The sequence below is a fragment of the Dipodomys ordii genome, unplaced genomic scaffold (assembly GCF_000151885.1).
Source record: "Dipodomys ordii isolate 6190 unplaced genomic scaffold, Dord_2.0 Scaffold13, whole genome shotgun sequence".
Classification (NCBI taxonomy): Eukaryota; Metazoa; Chordata; class Mammalia; order Rodentia; family Heteromyidae; genus Dipodomys; species Dipodomys ordii.
The window spans coordinates 23222149-23242685 of NW_012267229.1; the positions used below are offsets into that span (position 1 = coordinate 23222149).

Sequence of the window (20537 nt, forward strand, 5' to 3'; positions counted from 1 at the left end):
TTTTTCTGCTTATGTGGTGCTGAGGAATCGAACCCAGGGCCTCATGCATGCAAGGCAAGCGCTCTACCACTGAGCTACCTTCCCAGCTTTGGCATATACTGTAATGCCAACCTTACATGATTCTTTGAAAAGAACTATTGTACCTTTTTCTTAAGTAAGCATGGGGAATCATGATTGGTCATTAGAAAACTGTGTTGCAGAGGCTGGGAAGGTGGCTCACTGGTAGAGTACTTGCCTTGCATGCATGAGGTTTGATTCCTCAGCATCACATTACCAGAAAAAGCCCCTTGAGCCATGCCTCCAGCCCTTCTGGTTAGGGCAGCCTGACCTTGGGCCTCCTTCAAACTTGGATTATAGGCATGAGCCACTATATCAAGTTATTTGCTGAGATGAGTTCTCACTTTTTTCTGTGCTGTCCTTGAACCATGGCCTGAGTAGAGATTGCAGGTGTTGATTGGCTTTTGGAATGGAGGTGGATGGAAAGTGTTTCAAGGACTTATTAAAACCCAGTTTGAATCAATATTACCATTGGCAAGTGAAAAAAACAAAACCTGAGATGGCTCTTTTTAAGAAGTAGGTTGAGGTGGGCTGTGTATATAGTCTGTTTTCTAGTCAGATGTGGTCTTCTTGTCTGTGTCTATATGAGAAATAACAGCTTGTTCACTTTAAAAAAATGCATCAGTTGATGAAGTGCCTTGCACTCATTGTGGTAGACATGGTATGTCCAAAGGTAAAGTGAATTTCTTCCTTAAGCTTGCAACCTAGTATAGGAGTTGAAAGATATTTACAGTACACTGTGTTAAGTGCTATTTAGATATGGGCATAAGTAATTAGTGCCTTTTAAAAGAGTCAGTCATTGGTGGCTCACACCTGTATTCCTAGTTACACAGGAGCTGAGATCCAGAGGATTCAAAGCCAACATGGGCAGAAAAGTCTTTGAGATATCACCAAAATACCAGCAAAAACTTGGGCTGGAGATATGGCTCAAAGTGGTAAGAGTTGAAGCTGAATAGTCTTGAGGCCCTGAGTTCAAACCTTGGTAGTAAAATCATTAAAGAAACAAGTCTGGATATAAAAGAAGTAGGGTGGATGGAGTGTCCTTTCACTCATTGACCATTTGTAAACTTTGGTGTAGAATACACTATGGCTGCTGTTCATTTGTTCATAGAGTACACAGACGGCTACAAGTTTTTTGTTATGATAAGATTTATTCCTTCTGAGAATCTTTTTTATTTTGGGGGGGAGGGAGGATCCGGTCCTGGGGCCTGAACTCTGGGCCTGGGCGCTGTCCCTCAGCTCTTCAACTCAAGGCTAGCGCTCTACCACTTGAGCCACAGCACCACTTCTGGCTTTTTTCATTTTGCTTATGTGGTGCTGAGGAATCGAACCCAGGGCCTCAGGCATGCAAGGCAAGTGCTCTACCACTGAGCCACCTTCCCAGCTCCAACGTCTGGCTTTTTCTGCTTATATGGTACTAAGGAATCGAACTCAGCCTCATGCATGCAAGGCAAGCACTTTACCACTGAGCCACCTTCCCATCCCTCTTCTGAGAACATTATTAGATAACTTTGCCTATCTTAGCAATGAGAAAACACACTCAGTTATCAATTCACCTATGGAATTGGTGTGTGGTTCTGGTATATTGGACGGGGTAGCTTCATTATATTGGTGGGCCCCAAACTTTTGAAATCTAATTGATAAAGTCAGCTAATTAGGCTGTCTTTATGGGTCAGAATTAGCATATTGTTTTTCTGGATTGATCACTTAAAGCCAAGAGATCCATTTATTGTCATATATGCTATTATGTGACCTTTGACAAATCACTTAACACCATAATTGTTTCAGTTGACTCACTGGACATAATCTACAATGATATTCAACAACTTAGGTGGAAAAATGAAGAGGTTTCAAAGTAAGGGTACAGTTTCATCACAGTTCAGTATTCATTGGACAGAAAATTAATGACTATATTTCAGATATGCTGTGTTTCTGTCCTAACAAAGAACCTCAAATGTTTGAATGGAATTAAATGTATTTTAGGACACCAAATTTTGTGTGTGGAACAGCACACAGACATTTTTAGAGTAGGTGTTTTTCAGTGAGTAGTTTTCTTTGAGAGCTGGGAGTACTTAACTTTTTCTGGGTAACACCCACTAACCAACTGGTCCCACTGACTGTCATTTTCTCTTGCAGTAGCTTGGCATGAGTTTCCTTCAGCAGTGTTTCTAGAGCTGTAATCTGCTTTATGGTACTAAAGATGCTCTATGTGTGTTACAACAAATGCTCTTCAGAATTTGTGGTCAGTTCCTTACCCCAATGAAACTTTTCCTTATAGTTATTAATTTTCCTCATTCTTTATCCACTCTGGGTTTTTCTTTCTAGTAGTTTTTTCCTATACATCCCTATCAACCATAAAACAAGTTAGGGCTCATATCCTTTTAGACTAAATGTCTTCTACCTGCTTGCTTTTCCAAGAGAAGCATTGTCCCTTTAAATCTGTTGCCTTCTGATATTTCTACCATTAGAGTTAAATTCTCAGAGGAGATGGTCATACTCATGAAATTTCTTTTCAACTCTCAGTGAATAATTTAGTGTTCTTGGGAATACTGATTTTCATTTTACAGTTATGACAACATTCATTGGATTCTATGAATTATATTTTGTACTGAGAATTAAGGGTAAAGGTATTTGCCTAAGAGCCTGTGTACTTTATAGGCATTTTACTACATAATCTCACTTGGTACCTATTAATCTCTGCTTCTATCACTGAGGAGATGAGTAGAGAAGTTCTATTATGGTGGTATGGAAAATATCACTTGGTTCCTTTATAGGAGCCTATATTTGTTATATGTATATAAAGCTTTTCTAAAAACAAGTGTTTTCTAGAAACAACTGTGTTTCTAAAAACATACACACACACACTTTTTTATTTTTTTGTCGGTTGTGGGGCTTGAACTCTGGGTCTGGGTGCTGTCCCTGAGCTCTTCAGCTCAAGGTAAGCATTCTACCAACTTGAGTCATAGGGCCACTTACAGTTTTCTGGTGGTCTCACAGATTTTCCTGCCTGGGCTGGCTTTGAACCGGGATCCTCAGATCTCAGCCTTCTGAGTAGCTAGGATTACAGGCGTGAGCCACCAGCACCCGGCTTATTTTATATAAAGCTTGGGAAAATTCCTGGTACATAATTGATAACAGAATCCTCATTGTAAATATCTAATAGTTAAGTACAGTTAAAGTGTATTATATCCTAGCTACTCTAAGGATTGTGGTTTGAAGCCAGCCCAGGCAGCAAAGTCTGTTCCAACAAACTACTAAGAATGGAAGTGGAGTCACGGATCAAATGGTAGAGCACTAGCCTTGAGCAAAAAAACTCGGGGAGGGGGAGGAGCTGGGAATGTGGTTCAGTGGTAGAGTGCTTGCCTAGCATGCATGAAACCCTGGTTAGATTCCTCAATACCACATAAACAGAAAAAGCTAGAAGTGGTGCTGTGGCTCATGTGGTAAGAATGCTGGCTTTGAGCAAAAGAATCTTAGGGACAGTGCCCAAGCCCTGAGTTCAAGCCCCAGCACCTCCCTCCCCCCCCCCAAAAAAAAAAAGTTCAGGGACAGTACCCAGGCCTGACACAAAGAAATAAATATTAGAATTGAATATGTTTCTTTTCCTTGAAAACAAAACGTAGGTGAAAATGTCTCTAAAAACCATCTCTTTCATGCCTTTTTAAAAGTATAGGCTAGTGATAGATTATCATTTTTTTTGTCTTTGTCCTTAGATATCTACGGTGACCACTGCAAAATGATGTCTGAATTTTGAACATTATTAGAAAAATGTCCCGTAAGCAAAGAACTAAAATGAGGAGCTAGGTTATTTACAGATACTCTGTTATTTTGTGGGCACATTTAGCACTATTTCTCAGGAAGTCTGCTTGCCTGGCATGTGCAAGGTCCTAGGTTTGATCGCCAGCACTACAGGAAAAAAAAAATCATAGCTGTTTCTCTGCAATAGTGGTTCTTCTCCCATCCCCTTATAGTATAGAGGTTTGAACTTGGCCTTACACTTACCTTGCACTTTCTAGGGAAATGTTTTACCACATGAATTGATTCTAGTCCTTTTTGCTTTAGGTTATCTTTCACATAGGCTGTCTTGATTTTTGCCCAGCTAGCTTTAGACCATAATCCTCCTGCCTTCAGCCTCTTGGTTGGAAAGCTAGGATTTCTGTGTGTACAACCACACCTGGCTATGTGTGTGTGTGTGTGCGTGCGCGTGTGCCTGTACTGTTACTGGCCTTGTACGCTGATTTGGCTTTCTCACTCAGTGCTTGATGCTTTACCTCTTGAGAGATACCTTTACTTCTCCTGGCTTTAATTTTGTTAAGATGGACTCTTAACTTTTTGCTGAAGTTGGTCTCCCAAGTAATTGGGATTCTTAAGTCACCTTTTTTTTTTTTTGGATTGGTCATGGGGCTTGACCTCTGGGCCTGGGCACTGTCCATCAGCTCTTCAGCTCAAGGTGAGCACTCTACTGCTTGAACCACAGCACCACTTCCGGTTTTCTAGTGGTTAATTGGAGATAAGAGTCTCACAGACTTTCCTGCCCAGGCTGGCTTTGAACTGTGATCCTCAGATCTCAGCCTCCTGAGTAGCTAGGATTATAGGCATGAGCCACCAGCGCCTGGCACTTTAGTCACTTTTTTAAAAAGCTACCGAATGTAGTGCATGCATGTTTGTAATCCCAGCAACCAAGAGGCTGGAGAATCAAAAAGTTCTAGGCTAGTAGGGCTACATAATGAGATTATGTTTCAGACAACAAAATCATACCTGCCAGGCACCAGTGGCTCACGCCTGTAATCCTATCTACCTCAGGAGACCGAGATCTGAGGATCGTGGTTGGAAGCCAGTTTGGGCAGAAAAGTCCCCATGAAACTTATTTCTAATTAACCACTCAAAAACTGGAAGTGGTGCTATGTCTCAAATAGTAGAGCACTAACCTTGATCAAACAAGCTCAGGGACAGCATCCAGGCCCTGAGTTCAAATCCCACAGCCAGAAAAAAAAATTAAGCAAAGAATTTTTTTTTTTGCTAGTCCTGGGGCTTGAACTCAGGGCCTAGGCACTGTCCCTGAGCTTCTTTTGCTCAAGGCTAGCACTCTACCACTTGAGCCACAGCGCCACTTCTGGCCTTTTCTGTTTATGTAGTAGTAAGGAATCAAACCCAGAGCTTCCTGCATGCTAGGCAAGCACTCTTATCATTAAGCCACATTCCCAGCCATCAGAGAAATTTTAAAAGGTGAAAAATGAGGATTATAGAAATGTTATTACCCAGAGATAGACTAGAAAAATAATCATTAGCCATTTGGTGTTAACTTTTCTGATTGTATATGTTCTTTGGAAACATGAAACACTATATTGTGCAGCTTTTTCTCCCTGTCATTTATAGCTCTTTTAAATACATCTTTCTCATTGAATGCCTCATTTTGATGGCTATGCAGTTTTGTACCATCTGTCTCTTTTTCTCTAACCATTCTCCTATTGTTAGATATCTAGATTGTTTCTAGTATTTCACCAAGTGGTTGCTACAATGTCAGCAAATGCTTTGCAGTCCTGTAACAGTGCACTGAGTCCAGTGGCTTAGAACAAGTTGTGACATCCATCTTCAGTATATCACTATGTGGGTATGCTTGAGAACTTTTGCTCTCAGTGTTTCAATATCTTCCTCAAGTGTGCTAGCACAGGGAAAAATCTCGTGGCTCACTGCAGGTCTAGACTCCCCTGCAATCTCTAATGAGTTTGTCTGTGCTAGTGTTTTGATTGTTTGGTTGATGTCAGGCCTGGTCACAAAACTATAGTCTTTTTTTTTTTTTTAGCTTTTTGAGGAAGCAAATAAAAATTCTCAGCTAGGTGCTAGTAGTTCACATCTATAATCCTAGCTACTCAAGAGGCTAAGATCTGAAGATTATGGTTTGAAGCTAGCCCGTAGGAAAGTCTGAGTCTTGTCTCCAACTAATCACCAGAAAACCAGAAGTGGAGCTGTGGCTCAAAGTGGTAGAATGCTAGCCTTGCACAAAAGAGCTCAGGAACAGCACCAGGCCCTGAGTTCAAGCTCCACAGCCTACAAAAAGAAAAATCAAAAGAGTTTCAAAGCCAGGTGCCAGTGGCTTACACCTAGAATCCTCGCTTCTTGGGAGGCTGAGCTCACAAGGTCGTGATTTGAAGCCAAAACAGGGCAGGAAAGTCCTTGAGACTCTTATCTCTAGTTAACCATCAGAAAATCAGAAGTGGCACTGTGGCTTAAGTGGTAGAGCACTAGTCTTGAACACAAAGAGGCTTGGGGACAGTGCCTAGGCTCTGAGTTCAAGCTCCACAACCAATAAGAAAAAAGTAAAAAGTTCCAGAAGAAAGCTATGTACTTGTAGCTCAAGCAGAAGGCTAGGATCCAGAGGCTGGCACTTCAAAGGCAGAAAAGTCCACAAGACTCCCAACTCTTAATTGCCTAGCAAAGAGCAAGGCTAGAGACAAAGTTCAGTGGTAGAGAACCACAGTTCAAATTTTAGAGTTAAGTTCATTTAGGGACTGAGTATTAGGTTAATAACATGCTTTGTATGCAAAATTAATGTAAAATTTTGCTTTACTTATAGAATTGTATTGTTAAGATCGATTGATCTCTGTCTAGGGCTGAAGGGTATGCATAGCTCAAGTGGTAGAATGCCTTCTTAGTAGGTGCCAGATCCTGAGTTCAAATCCCAGTACCACATCTACCTCCCTCACCCCAAATTGAATTCAGGGTCTTGGCTCATGCTATGCATTTACCACTGAACTAACACCCCCACCAGTTCTTTTTCAATTGTACATTTTAAAAAGAATCCACATTCTGTGGGCTAAAATAGTAATGTGAGAGGAGTAATATTACTTCAATTTGTGCAGCAGGCATTTTAAAAGAAGTATTTCCACGTAATTCCCTGCACCTTGTGCTCATAGCAACTCTTCTGAAGGAGATACTGCTTCCTCAGCGAAGTTTTATAAATTGGAAGAGTGGGGTTTAGCAAGCTCTTAATGTTGTGTTGTGACAGATTGCTCAGGCACACAATACTGTTGCTTTTCTGCTGTACCACACATAAGTAGTTTGTGTTCTCTGCTTTACAAATGATGAGTTTTGTAAAAGTTAACAACATATTTGAGTATGAGTTTTGTGCTTAATGGTTCTAGGCATAAAATGTGTATGTGGGGGTGGGGATCAAATACTTTCTTTTGAGGACACACACATGGGAAACCATAAAACAGTCTAGGCTCTCATCACTCCACGAAAAATTCACATTTGTGAAGAATAGGAACTTTGGATTATTGGGGAAAAAAAGAATAGTACCAAATTTGAGTGATTCTTCTTAATTTCAATGTGTTTTCATTTCCTTTAGCAGGTATTTGTTCATATAAATAATGTACAGAGTGCTATAGCAGGCAGATGCACTCCAAAGGAGCTTATGAAGGCACCTAAGAAATAGAGGAGTGGGCTGGGAAGGTGGCTCAGTGATAGAGCGCTTACCTTGCATGTATGAGGCCCTGGGTTCGATTCCTCAAGCGCTAGCCTTGAGCTGAAGAGCTGAGGGACAATGCCCAGGCCCAGAGTTCAGGCCCCACGACTGGACCCCCCAAAAAAAAGAAAGAAAGAGAGGAGTAACTTTAATACTAAAGAAAAATGGTAAGGCATTATAACTGTTATAGATGAAAGTCTTTGGGAGAATTTTTTTTTTTGCTTTTGTTTTTGGGCCTGGTTGTGGGGCCTGAACTCTGGGCCTGGGTGCTGTCCCTCAGCTCTTCAACTCAAGGCAAGTGCTCTACCACTTGAGCCACAGCTCCACTTCTGGCTTTTTTCTTTTTGTTTATGTGGTGCTGAGGAATCGAACCCAGGGCCTCATGCATGCAAGGCAAGCGCTTTACCACTGAGCCACCTTCCCAGCCCGAAATTTTTTCTTTTTTTTTGGCCAGTCCTGGGACTTGAACTCAGGGCCTGGGCACTGTCCCTGAGCTTCTTTTGCTCAAGGCTAGTACTCTGCCACTTGAGCCTCAGCCACAACTTCCCCCCCTTTTCTGTTTATGCGGTACTAAAGAATTGAACCCAGGGCTTCATGCATGCTAGGCAAGCACTCTACCACTAAGCCACCTTCTCAGCCCTGGGAGAATATTTTTATCTTTTTTTTTTTGTCGGTCATGGGCTTGATCTCTGAGCCTGGGCCCTGTCCTTCAGCTCTTCAGCTCAAGGCAAGTGCTCTAACCACTTGAGCCACAGTGCCACCTCTGGTTTTCTGGTGGTTAATTGGACATAAGAGTCAAGGGCTTTCTTGCCCAGGCTGGCTTTGAACTGTGATCCTCATATATCAACCTCCTGAGTAGCTAGTACAGGTGTGATCCACCAGCGCCTGGTGAATATTTTTATCTTAAAACAGTGCTGTCCAATAGAAATAAAATGCCAGCCATATGTAATTTAAATTTTTCTGGTAGCTACTTTGCATTCCTGTGCATTCTCTAGTCCTGGGTCCTGAACTAAGGGCCCAGGCACTGTCCCTAAGCTTTTTTGCTCAGGGCTAGTATTCTACCAGTTGAGCTACATGCGAGTCTCATGGACTTCCCTGCTCTGGCTGGCCTCAAACCTCAGTCTTCAGACCTCAGTCTCCTGAGTAGCTAGGATGGCAGGTGTGAGCCACTGCCCAGTATCAGGTAGCTACTTTTTAAAAAGATGGCAATAAGCTGGGCGCTGGTGGCTCACGCCTGTAATCCTAGCCACTCAGGAGGCTGAGATCTGAGAATTGCAGTTCAAAGCTAGCTTGGGCAGGAAAGTCTGTGAGACTCTTAACTCCAATTAACCACCAGAAAACCAGAAGTGCGCTGTGGCTCAAGTGGTACAGTGCTCGCCTTGAGCTGAAGAGCACAAGGACAGCACACAGGCCCAGAATTCAAGCCCCTCCCCCCCCATCCCACCACCCGAAAAAAAAGATGACAACAAAGCAGGGCTGGAGACAGTTCAAGACCCTGAGATACAGTTTAGTGGCAGAGTGCCTTTGCCTAGGCATGGGTTCAGTTCTCAGCACGGCAGAACACCATCAGCAAAACCAAGTGGTTTTTTTTTTTTTTAAACTCTTCATGTCCAAAATACTATTTCAGCAGGTGGTATTGGTCACATTGGAGGTGCCTTACTGTGTGGGTAGGGGGTCTAGAAATGATGTGGCTCAGAGTTGGCATAAGAAAGGCTTCATATTGAGGATAGTGTTGAAGCTATGGTTTGGAGAACTTTAGTTTGTCAATGGGAAAGGCCATTCCAGGAAGAGAGATTGACTTAGTGAGTCAAGACCAAGCAGCACACTTTTGTATGTAAGATAACCTTTTTGTCTGAAGCATATACTGTGTTGAAGGCTTGTTGTGAGAGAAATCTAGGAAGGTACATTGGCAAACTTTTACTGACAGGAGAGGAAACTGACTGCCATCCACAGCAGGAACTAAAACTTGGGGCAGAATTGTCCTGATTGGGGTTTTAAGAAGCTGGATCTGATAGGAAATATGGGGTGGGAGCTGGAGATCTTGAGGGACTGAAAGCAGTGTGAATAGGGAAAGATTGTGGATGGAATATTTATTGTAGATATAGTAAGAGGAACAAATTCATTTCTCCCTTGTCTGCTGCCTTCTCCAAACTGCTGGGTGTTGTGTAACCCACTTCCTGTTGAAATTGGTCTAGTTACTTCAAAATCCATGTTATATAAGTGAAATGTTATGTAAGCAGTAGGCATTAGGATATTTAGCTATGGATTTTAAGTTATTTCTGTGTGTATGTGTACTTTTGAAACAGATAAGACTTTTTATATTAACAGGGTGCATTTTAATCTCTAGAAACTCTTGTAATGATCTCAAAGGATCTTAAAATAGTTGGCCTTAAACTAGAAGGCTACATTTTATTTTAGAAAATAAGGTGAAGTTACTTGAGGGGAGGTCCTAAGGTATAGTTAGAATTCAGTTTTTACTTTTAATGTGTGAGAAAAAAAGAAGGTGTGGGGTTTAGATTGGGGGCCTAGTAGGGCACAAGCTTTGGTATCTTTCAGCCTTGTCAGTCCTTCTGTGTCTCTGGTATTCCTTATGCTTCCTTTGATGACTGAACTGACTCTTGTCAAAACTTAACTGGAATTGTTCATAGAAAATGTTAACAGGTGCTGTTTCATAAGCTTTAGAGTGGGCCAAAGCTGCTTTTGATAGCTGTGCCTGGCACTTTAGGAAAACTGAAGTAAGATTATGTAATAGAGAGATATTAGCCCTAATAATCCCAAGGATTTTATTTTTTCTCTGACATATTGAGAGAGTAGATAGCTTTTTTTGTGGGGGAGGGCAGGAAGTAGGGAGAATTCTTGGGCTTGAACTCAGGGCCTGAGTGTTGTCCCTGAGCTTTTTTTGCTCAAGGCTAGTGTACTACCACTTGAACATCCTGAGTTGCTAGGATTCCAGATATAAACCATCAGTGGTGCCTAGCTGAGAGTGTGTAATTTTATTTATTTATTAGGTTGGTTCTGGGGCTCAAACTCAAGGCCAGGGAGCTGTCCTGAGCTTTTTTGCTCAAGGCTAGCACACTTTACTACTTTGAGCCACAGTGCCACTTCCGATTTTCTGCTTGTAAATAGGAGATGCGTCTCACAGATTTTCCTGCCTGCACTGGCTTCAAACCGTAGCCGTCAGATCTCAGCCTCCTGAGTAGGATTACAGGCATGAGTCAGCAGCACCCAGCTAAAGAGTGCATAAATTTAAGGTGACAAATATATGATACTGTGTTTGTGTGTGCGCGCCAGTTCTGGGTCTTAAACCTCAGGGCCTAGGTGCTGTTCTTGACCTTTATTGTTAAAGGTTAGTGTTCTACCACTTGCCACATCTTCTCTTCCAGCTTTTGGGTGGTTTATTAGAGATAAGAGGCTAATGGTCTTAATTGAGGATCACAGATCCTTAGATCTCAGCCTCCCTGAGCCACTGATGCCCAGCTCAAATACATTATTTTTAATATACTTGAATGAAAGTAGACAAGCTTGTGTTGTAGTTAACAAATATCCTTATTCCATACTGGCTTAGCCCAGTTAGAAATTTCTTTTTCACACTGTGTGTCCAGCCAGTCTGTAATACTCTGCACTCTAGGCCTGAGGTTGGGATGAAGTCCACTGTTGAGGGACTGCCCATCTGCAACACAGAGCCTGGAGAACTAACTACATATAGATTTACACAGCTTTGGCCTGGAAGCAGCATCCTCTCTGCTGACTTCTATTAGCTGGTAGATGGCTGCTAGGAAGGGTAAGAGAGCTTGTGGAATGATATGTGAAGATTATACCTGCCACAGGTAGTCTCATTCTGTGATTTTAGATGTCCAAGACCAGGGAGAGATGATTTGCTGAGGGATAACTTACAGTTAAGGAGTCTCATATAGGAGAATAAGCAGTAGGAAGAAAAATCATAGTTCTCATCTAGAGGATTCCAGACAAACATCTTTAATTCCCATGTGTGCATTATGCAGCTCATGTAGCTCAGTTGGCTTTATTGAAGGACAAGATGTCTTAGCAGAACTAGAGTGGCCTCACAGGAAAAACGAGATCAAATGGCAAATAGCAGTATTAATGTGTATAACAGTAATTTCTGCGACATTAATATATATATCCTTCATGTGGTTTCAAGCCATAAGATGCTCAGACCAGTTATTATATGCATGATTTAGGTAAATTTGAGTAATGTTAGAGCAGAACTCAACATTGGTCAGCTTGGAACCACATACCCAACAGGTACTAGTATTTAAAGTAGTACATATACTACTAGCCTATTTTTACCCTGGAATTGATTGATATATGGCATTTTAAAGTGGCAGTATATAAACTCTTCCTGGTTAGTAATACGTTTTACATAGGTATTATCCAGAAATTACTGTTCTCTATAAATGATGATTATTCTATTTCCAGTCAAGAAATGGAGGCTCTAGCCGGGCGCTGGTGGCTCATGCCTATAATCCTAGCTACACAGGAGGCTGAGATCTGAGGATCGCAGTTCAAAGCCAGCCTGGACAGGAAAGTCCATGAGACTCTTATCTCCAATTAACCACCAGAAAACCGGCAGTGGTGCTAAGGCTCGAGGTAGAGTACTAGCCTTGATCTGAAGAGCTGAGGGACAGTACCCAGGCTCAGAGTTCAAGCCCCATGACTGACAAAAAAACCCAGAGACTCTCAGGTTAAGTGATCTAACCAAGTTCATGGTTTTTCTGAGGAGAAGAGCCAGTGCTACCCACCTTGATGTTCACTCCTCTACAGTGTGTTCTTGAATCAAAGCCACCATGGGGATTGATAATGACTTCTGTAGCTTGTATTTCAAGATGGACTTGTCTTATACTGTGGGGGAAAACAGATTTGGTAAAACCAGGTAATTAGGACAGTGAGAAAGGGAGTCACAGCTAAGGTCGCTTTGAAAAGCACACAATTACTGAACAAACTAAAGGACATATATTTAGCATAAATTTAGGAAGAAAGAGTTATTAAGCAGTCTCTGTGTTGGAGAGGCAGAATAGGATAATGGGAGAAAAATAAAAGCAGGAACAGATCATCAAGTTCAAGTCCTGGCTCTGTCCTTTTCCACTCGGGATATATTACCTGCCTTCTCTAACTAAACCTTCATTCTTTATCTGTAAAAAAAAAGGGGGGGGTTGTTATTAACATATCTTTCCTATAGGAATTTGGGCAGGTTAATTTACCAAAGTAATTTAGAGGCCTCAAGGACCTCCTGACTCTGTAGGTACTCAGCATATGGTCAGCATTGTTGATGGCATTTGCAAAAGGAGATCTCACTTTCGAATGTGCTGCTTTGAATGTCTGAGGACTCTTTTTCTCTTGCTCTTGTGCTAAGGAACAACCATGGACAAAAGTGAGCTGGTACAGAAAGCCAAGCTGGCTGAACAGGCTGAGCGCTATGATGACATGGCTGCAGCTATGAAAGCAGTCACGGAGCAGGGGCACGAACTCTCCAATGAAGAGAGAAATCTGCTCTCTGTTGCCTACAAGAATGTGGTAGGCGCCCGCCGCTCTTCCTGGCGTGTTATCTCCAGCATTGAGCAGAAAACGGAGAGGAATGAGAAGAAGCAGCAGATGGGCAAAGAGTACCGTGAGAAGATTGAGGCGGAGCTGCAGGACATCTGCAATGACGTTCTGGTGAGGGGCCGGCACTTCTGCTTTAAATGGCCATCTTTGAAATAGTTAATGTCCAAATGCAAACCTTCAAACAGCCTATGAGAGAAAGGGGTGTCTTGAGTATACTGGAGCTGCAAGTCATCTATGATTCATTTTAGTGCATATGATGTGGTTGTTTTTTTATTTTTTTTGTTGTTGCTGGTTGTGGGGCCTGAACTATGGGCCTAGGCGCTGTCGCTAACCTCTTCAGTTCAAGGCTAGCGCTCTACCACTTGAGCCACAGTGCCACTTCCAGCTTTTTCTGCTTATGTGGTACTGAGGAATCGAACCCAGGGCCTCATGCATGGAGGCAAGCACTCTACCACTGAGCTACCTTCCCAGCCCCGTAATTGTTTTTTTCTCACCAGAAGTTGTTCATCACTTCTAGAGAACTTTTCCTCTCTTACTAAAAGTTTTAGCCTCTGGAAAACAGGAACATTTAGTCAACATCCTTCCTTTTTTTTTTTTTTTAAAGAGAAGATAGATAAGATTTTAGGTAGATGCAGCCACTGATAGGGTATTTGCTAAATCAGTTTGCATAGCAATGTCATCTCCAGTGTAGATGAGGATAAAGGGCTGATTTGACTTTCAGCCTCTCCCCAGCCATGCCTTTGCAAATGTAGAGCCCTGGTTTTGGCTGAAGGGTAGGCACATGTGTCTAATATATCCCAAAGTTAATCAAAGGGGATTTGGGGTTTCTCCCTGTGTTTTCTGTAAGCTCTAGTTAGGTGATTGAGTTCCACTTTCCACAGTTTGGGGTTGGATGGGAAGGGTACGGATCCTAGAGCAAATCATTATCATATTGTCTTCCCTCACATCCTGAGCCCACTGGGAACTTTTTTTTTCTTCCAGGTGAAATCAGGTAAAAATGAGGGCTACTTTGACGGGAAAAGGAATTCACACTTGTTGATCTACCTCTTCCCCTGCTGGCTGCCTCTCCAAATTACTACCCTTGACACCTTTCTTTTGAAAACCAGTATAGTTTGTCAGCCATCAGACAATATTCTCATCCATCCCTAACCTATAAGGAATTACACCTTATATGCCTGCAAAGAATATTAAAATGACTACTGCCCCTTGCATCCTGTCATTTTGGCTGATCAAATCCCCTAGTCGCTAAGCTTGTCATTGAGCTTCTCTTTTATTAGACTGGTGGTGTAAGATAAGAGTGTCATGGCTAAACTTGTTGCCTGTTGATCATTTGGGGCTTTGTTAATGGTGCACTAATTCCTGAATGTTAGGTACATCTGGTATTCAGATGAAGTATGGCATGCATTCCAAGGGCAAGAAAGTTCCATAATTGCTGAAATGTAGACCAGCTTTTAAGAGCATCTGAAAGAATGTGAAGAAGAGCATGGTACTTACTGCCTCTTAACCAGTTTTTCAGGATGCCACATTCTAAAACAACTCTTCGAAAATATTGCTCTGTATACGAAGCTTGGACTCCTTCAGAACTACTTTTGTTGTAAGCATAAATGTTTAAAGGAATTTATTATTAATAATAGTTTTAGACTCTTTGAGTGCTTACTATGTGCCAGGCAACGTGTGAAGCACTTTCTGTATGTTAGCTCACTTATCTTCATAACTACCCTAGAAGGGGGGCCATTATGTTCCCCAGTTGTACAGCCAAGGAAACAGGCGTGGGGTGATGAGGCAGTCTGTCCAGGGTCATATGGATAAAGACAGTTACCACAAGAAGAGGGGTTTCCTAGTCAGATTGATTCCAATCTTAGTGTTTGGCAGTTTTCTGCATTGTTGACCTTTTCCCTCTCAGAATGTAAACATTTTCCCCCCTACTTGCAAGAGCAATACAAATTTACATGTGTGTATGTTTAAAGGACAGAGCAGAAGAATGTAAAGTAAAAAATTCACTTCTAATCTTTTATCACCCAGAGAACCATGATTAACCTAATCCTTCTAGGCTTTCCCCCTATGTATTTGTGTGCATGTACAGGAATTAAAATAGACTTTTTTTGTTTGCATTTTTTTTCACTCAGATTTCTTTTGGGAGATTTTCCATGTGATCAGTGTAGTTTTGCACCATCATTTTTACACATAGCACTCCAGTGTAATGGCTAGATTTTAATTAACCCCTTATGGATGGTCAAGGTGACTTTAACAGAAGAATACAGGCATCTGCTGTTAACCCCTGGGCTAAACAACATTTAGAGGCTTGGATGGAAACATTATTGATTTTTTTTTTTTGATCTTCAAAAAATTGGTAGTGGTAGTGTATCTTGAATCACAAACATAATTAAAACATTTTGAAACAATTTGAAATTCTTAACAGTGTGAATCATTTTTTAGGAGCTGTTGGACAAATATCTTATTCCTAACGCTACACAACCAGAAAGTAAGGTGTTCTACTTGAAAATGAAAGGAGATTATTTTAGGTACCTTTCTGAGGTGGCATCTGGAGACAATAAACAAAGTAAGTAACATTAAAAAAAAAACAACTGAACAATTGTGGAGTAAGTCTTCTTTCTTAATGTTTGAACAGTTTTTACTTTGTTCACCATGGACAGTAACATTACAGGAATCAGAACTTAAAAAAGACCACAGCAGCTTATTTTGAGGATTACAACTCATTAATTTTTAAAGTATATATGGTTCTGAGTGATGGGATAGAATGTCATGCTATCCTCAAGTCAAGAATCATCATTTGTCCCAAGTATCTTCCCTGTGCGTGCTACCTGCCGGCTACAACTAATGCTACTTGCTACCTTAGTTGCCATCTTGGTTATCAGATCTACTTTTGTAAATTCAGTTCTTTTGTTCAAGTAACTCACTTTATTTAATGACCAGAAAGTCCAAATTTCTGTTACAGTACATTGCTACAGTTATCCTATTTAATTATTAGTTGTTAATTTCCTACTTTTCTAATTCATAAATTTTACTATTGGTATATATGTATATGGACAAAGAGCTGTATCCAGTTTAATACTGTCTGCAGTTTCAGGAATCTGTTAGGAGTTTGGAAACAAACCATACAAATAAGGGAGCCCTATTGTATTTTGTGGTGTGAAACCACCATCGTAATGCATTCCTCCACCATATGGATTATTGTGATAATGGCAATTTTAGCTATAAAGAAAACCAGTATTATGGATGGAGGATTGAATTTGTTCCAAGTGACATACCTAATAGAGTTTGGAATTCATCTTTTGTGTTTGCTAGGCTGGCACTCATCATTTGAGCCACATTTCCAGCCTTGCTTTTTGCTGGTTAGAGTGAAGACAGAGTCTCAAGAATTTTTCTTCATGGATTGGTCTTGAACCAATTGAACCAAGATTCTCCAGATTCAGTCTCTTGAATAGCTAGGATTATAGGCATGAGCCACCGGCACCCAGTTTTCTATCTTCTTAAAGGTTATGTCTATTCTTAATTACTTTAGTAGACTTCATCATAATTGCCTATTTTACCCCCCCAAAGAATTTAATATGGTGCTTGAGTTAGAATATTTAGCCAATGTGAAATTGAATAGCAGAAATGCTGTTCTTTCATTTTGATGAATCATTTGCTTCAGCCCAGTTGGCTAATTTGATAGTGGATCAAGTGTGATGCAGTCTGTGAAAGAAACTAGCCTTAATACATAATTTTTCATATTCCTTCCAGCTACTGTGTCGAACTCCCAGCAGGCATATCAGGAAGCGTTTGAAATTAGTAAGAAAGAAATGCAGCCTACACATCCAATTCGACTTGGCCTGGCACTAAATTTCTCCGTCTTTTACTATGAGATTCTAAACTCTCCTGAAAAGGCCTGCAGCCTAGCAAAAACGGTGAGAAGGACTCAGGACAGTTCCTGGTCATAGTCAATCAGTGCATTTGCTTTCTAGTAACTTATTTTTATGCCTGAACATCTTCAAATAATTTTACAAAGATTTTTTTTTTGGGGGTCAGTGGTGGGGCTTGTACTCTGGGCTTGGGCGCTGTCCCTGTGCTCTTCAGCTCAAGGCATTCGCTCTACTGCTTGAGCCACAGGGCCATTTCCAGTTTTCTACTGGTTTACTGGAGATAAGAGTCTCACTGACTTTCCTGCCCGGGTTGGCTTTGAAACATGATCCTCAGATCTCAGCCTCCTGAGTAGCTAGGATTACAGGCGTGAGCCACTAGCTCCTGGCACAAAGATTTTTTTAAGGGTACAATTATATCTTTTATGAAGTATGAACACTATGATTTCTTCTCTCAACACCTGCTGATTTTTGCGTGTTTTGTTTGATGACTGTGATAGTGGGTGGTTATAAACAATTCCAGGTAAAATCGGCAGTTGTTTCTCATCAAGCTTTGGGCATTGGTTATCTGTTCTTATCTGTGTACAAGACAGTTATGATACAGGAATTTTGGTTTGTTCTAGTTACTGCTATATAAGCATGCACTGTATATTTTTTTTAAACAAAGTAATAATATGTCCCCCAAGTACTATGAAAGAGATAATACTTATACTCATTAGCAGAAAAAAATTGAGCTAGAGGTGTTTCTGATAGCTTGAAGATTTACTGAAGGCTTTTTGTTTAGGCATTTGATGAAGCAATTGCTGAATTGGATACACTGAATGAAGAGTCTTACAAAGACAGCACCCTGATCATGCAGCTACTTAGGGACAATCTCACTGTAAGTACAATTGTTAGCTGGATGCAGTGATACTTTTCTGTAATCACAGCTACTGTGGAGCAAGATGGGAGAATCACCTGGCAAAGTTAGCAAGATTCTTCTCTCAGAAGCAAATGAAAAGCAAAAAGTCTAGGGGCATAGTTCAAGTGGTACAACACTTGGAGGCCCTTGGCTCAGTCCCTAGTACCACAAAAAAAAGAAAGAAAGATGTAATTGTTAAATTAGTTACATATGACTGCTAAGCTTTTGAGCTTTGCAGTCATTCCTGAGGTACTACAGAAGGAATTTTAAAGTTAGGGTAGATAAGGTACAGATTGGGTCACCCCTAGGAAGTTTTAGTGGCCATGCTTTGATTATAGCATTGATTTCTTTTTGTTTTGCAGCTGTGGACATCGGAGAACCAGGGAGATGAAGGAGATGCTGGGGAGGGAGAGAACTAATGTCTGTTGTGCTCTGTGATCTGTTCAGTGTCACTCTGTACCCTCCACATATATCCCTTTGTGCGATAAAAAAAAATTGTACGTTGACTTTCGATTTTTCACAGCCTCTGCCTAGCAAAAATGGTCCATGGGATAAACAGCTGGTATTTGTATCTAAAACACAAATTGGTCACATAAATGCCACGGCATTCTGAAGTTTTGATTTCGATTAACTTTGACAGGATTACTGTATGTTTAATTTTTTAAAACTGAACACTGTGATTATGGGTTTTGTAACTTAGCAGAACTCTCACTGGTAGAAAAAAATAGGCCTGAATTATGTATAACTTTTTGGAAAATTTAATCTGATATCAAAATAGTCACTGAAATACAATTCTGTTGTAAAGTTGTACAGAAAGTTATAGAGATTATATTGCAATGCTGGGACTAGGAGTGAGACATATACCATTTGGCATCCAAGTTTAATGGTAATTCACAGTGATTCTGCCTGTGGGAACATATAGATCCTTGACCAATTTGGGCCATTGCCACTCAAAAGTTCATGACCACAAATGTAGAGTCTTCCTCTGAGGATCAAAGCCTGAAAATAGAATTGTTTGTGGCAGAAAACTTGGTTGTGATACCATGAATAGGTCCCGTGCTCCTGTACGATGTGACTTAAACCCCCTTTCCTACAGCAATATGATACTGATTTGCAACTTGTGAAATCAGAGGGATCTCTTTTCCTTATTACCACTTAGATAAAAGAAGAAAAGAAAAATAAAAAACCGTGTGTCTTACGGATGGCTTTCTCTGTTTCCTGGATGCTACCTTTAAGAATAACGTTCTGTAGAGATAGCTTCTCACTTGAAGAGTACTCATTTTTTGGGTTCTTCCTAGCTTGGGGCATTTGAAATTTTAAAATTTAATGATCTTTTCATTTTTTGCTCTCTCCTCTTTAAATTTTTGTCCTTATGTTTATTTTCTTTTGGAAGCTTATGTTTTGTCTTCTGTTTACTTTTTATACTGTATGGGCAGGACGTAAGAGATACAGTGGGTGAGTACATTGGGTGAGCAAGCCCTGCTTCAGAGTTGAGAAGAGCTTGACACCATTGCCCTGTCTTCCTCGAGTTCTGGGCACAGTTACTGCTCTTCAGTCATACCACAATCAGAATCAGCAAAGCACTCTTAAGTATCCATGGTTTCTCCTTATATTGCAACCAACCCTGATACTGCTTGTTAATTATGATCACCAAGCTCCTAAGTGTGCTTATCCAGTTCAGTTCTCAGATAATGTCTAAACAAGACCCTAGAACACAGGAAAGTTGTGTGGACACTACAACAGAGAATAGCCAGGCCCGTCAGTGTCACAGTATCACTCCTTTACCTTTGACATTCCACCTAGCTGTAGAGTCCCATCTGTTTGTCCATATGCTGAACTGAGAAAAGAAAAATTCATGCACTGATTTAAACAAACCAGAAAAAAAATCACTCCTTTTTAGCTGAACAAAAATGTGCAGTTAATACTTGGCGCTTGAAAATGCAGTAGTGAATGTGGAACCAAGCTTGTCTGTATATCTGGTAGCCCTTTGTTTTTCCTTACCAGTATTCTGCCTACTGTTTGCTTCTGTGATGGTTACATTGCCTAGCAAGCACACCCACCTGTGGTTGTGAAAATAGTATAGAGAAAAAAAAAAAAGAAAATTCCCTGGTTATTGATGTACTAGATTTGTGTATGTCTTTTAAACAGTTATAGTTTCACTTACATGGACTAATCAGGAAAAGTGTAAAAATTCAAAAGTGAAATAAAAAGTTTTATCAGTTAGTGCCTGTGCATTGCTGTGTCACACCATCTTCCCACTTTCAAAACTAGTTTAATTATTTGGATCATTTTTACTTTTAGCTGTTTCTTTAAAAATAGGCAAACATGGGCTGGGAAGGTGGCTCAGTGGTAGAGTGCTTGCCTTGCATGCATGAGGCTGGGTTCGATTCCTCAGCAACACATAAGTAGAAAAAGCTGGAAGTGGCGCTGTGGCTCAAATGTGGTAGAGCTCTACCCTTGAGCTGAAGAGCTGAGGGATAATGCCCAGGCCCAGAGTTCAGGCCCCACGATTGACCAAAAAAAAAAAAAAATGCTAACAGCCTTCATCCTTTAAAACCAGAAAGCAAAGTGTGGTAAAGGGAAAGAAATTGCCCTTGCTTAAACAGCTCTTCCCACCAGTTAACCTCCACAGCAGACTGGCCAGGTGTTAAGTCCCTTGTGGATTGCTTGAGCCCTCCCCATCATGTTTAGC

The 20537-nt window shown here is 40.9% G+C and overlaps 1 protein-coding gene across 1 annotated transcript in view; it reads left to right on the plus strand.

Moving 5' to 3' along the window:
* The window catches only part of Ywhab (tyrosine 3-monooxygenase/tryptophan 5-monooxygenase activation protein, beta), a 24445-nt gene extending 4714 nt beyond the window's left edge, over positions 1-19731 (plus strand). The window contains exons 2-6 of the mRNA XM_013010893.1: positions 12894-13195; positions 15521-15644; positions 16829-16992; positions 17729-17824; positions 18208-19731. Coding sequence (XP_012866347.1) covers positions 12902-13195; positions 15521-15644; positions 16829-16992; positions 17729-17824; positions 18208-18264 — 735 coding nt within the window. The 5' untranslated portion in view covers positions 12894-12901 and the 3' untranslated portion in view covers positions 18265-19731. The remainder of the gene's footprint in view (positions 1-12893; positions 13196-15520; positions 15645-16828; positions 16993-17728; positions 17825-18207) is intronic.
* The last annotated feature ends 806 nt before the right edge of the window (positions 19732-20537 follow it).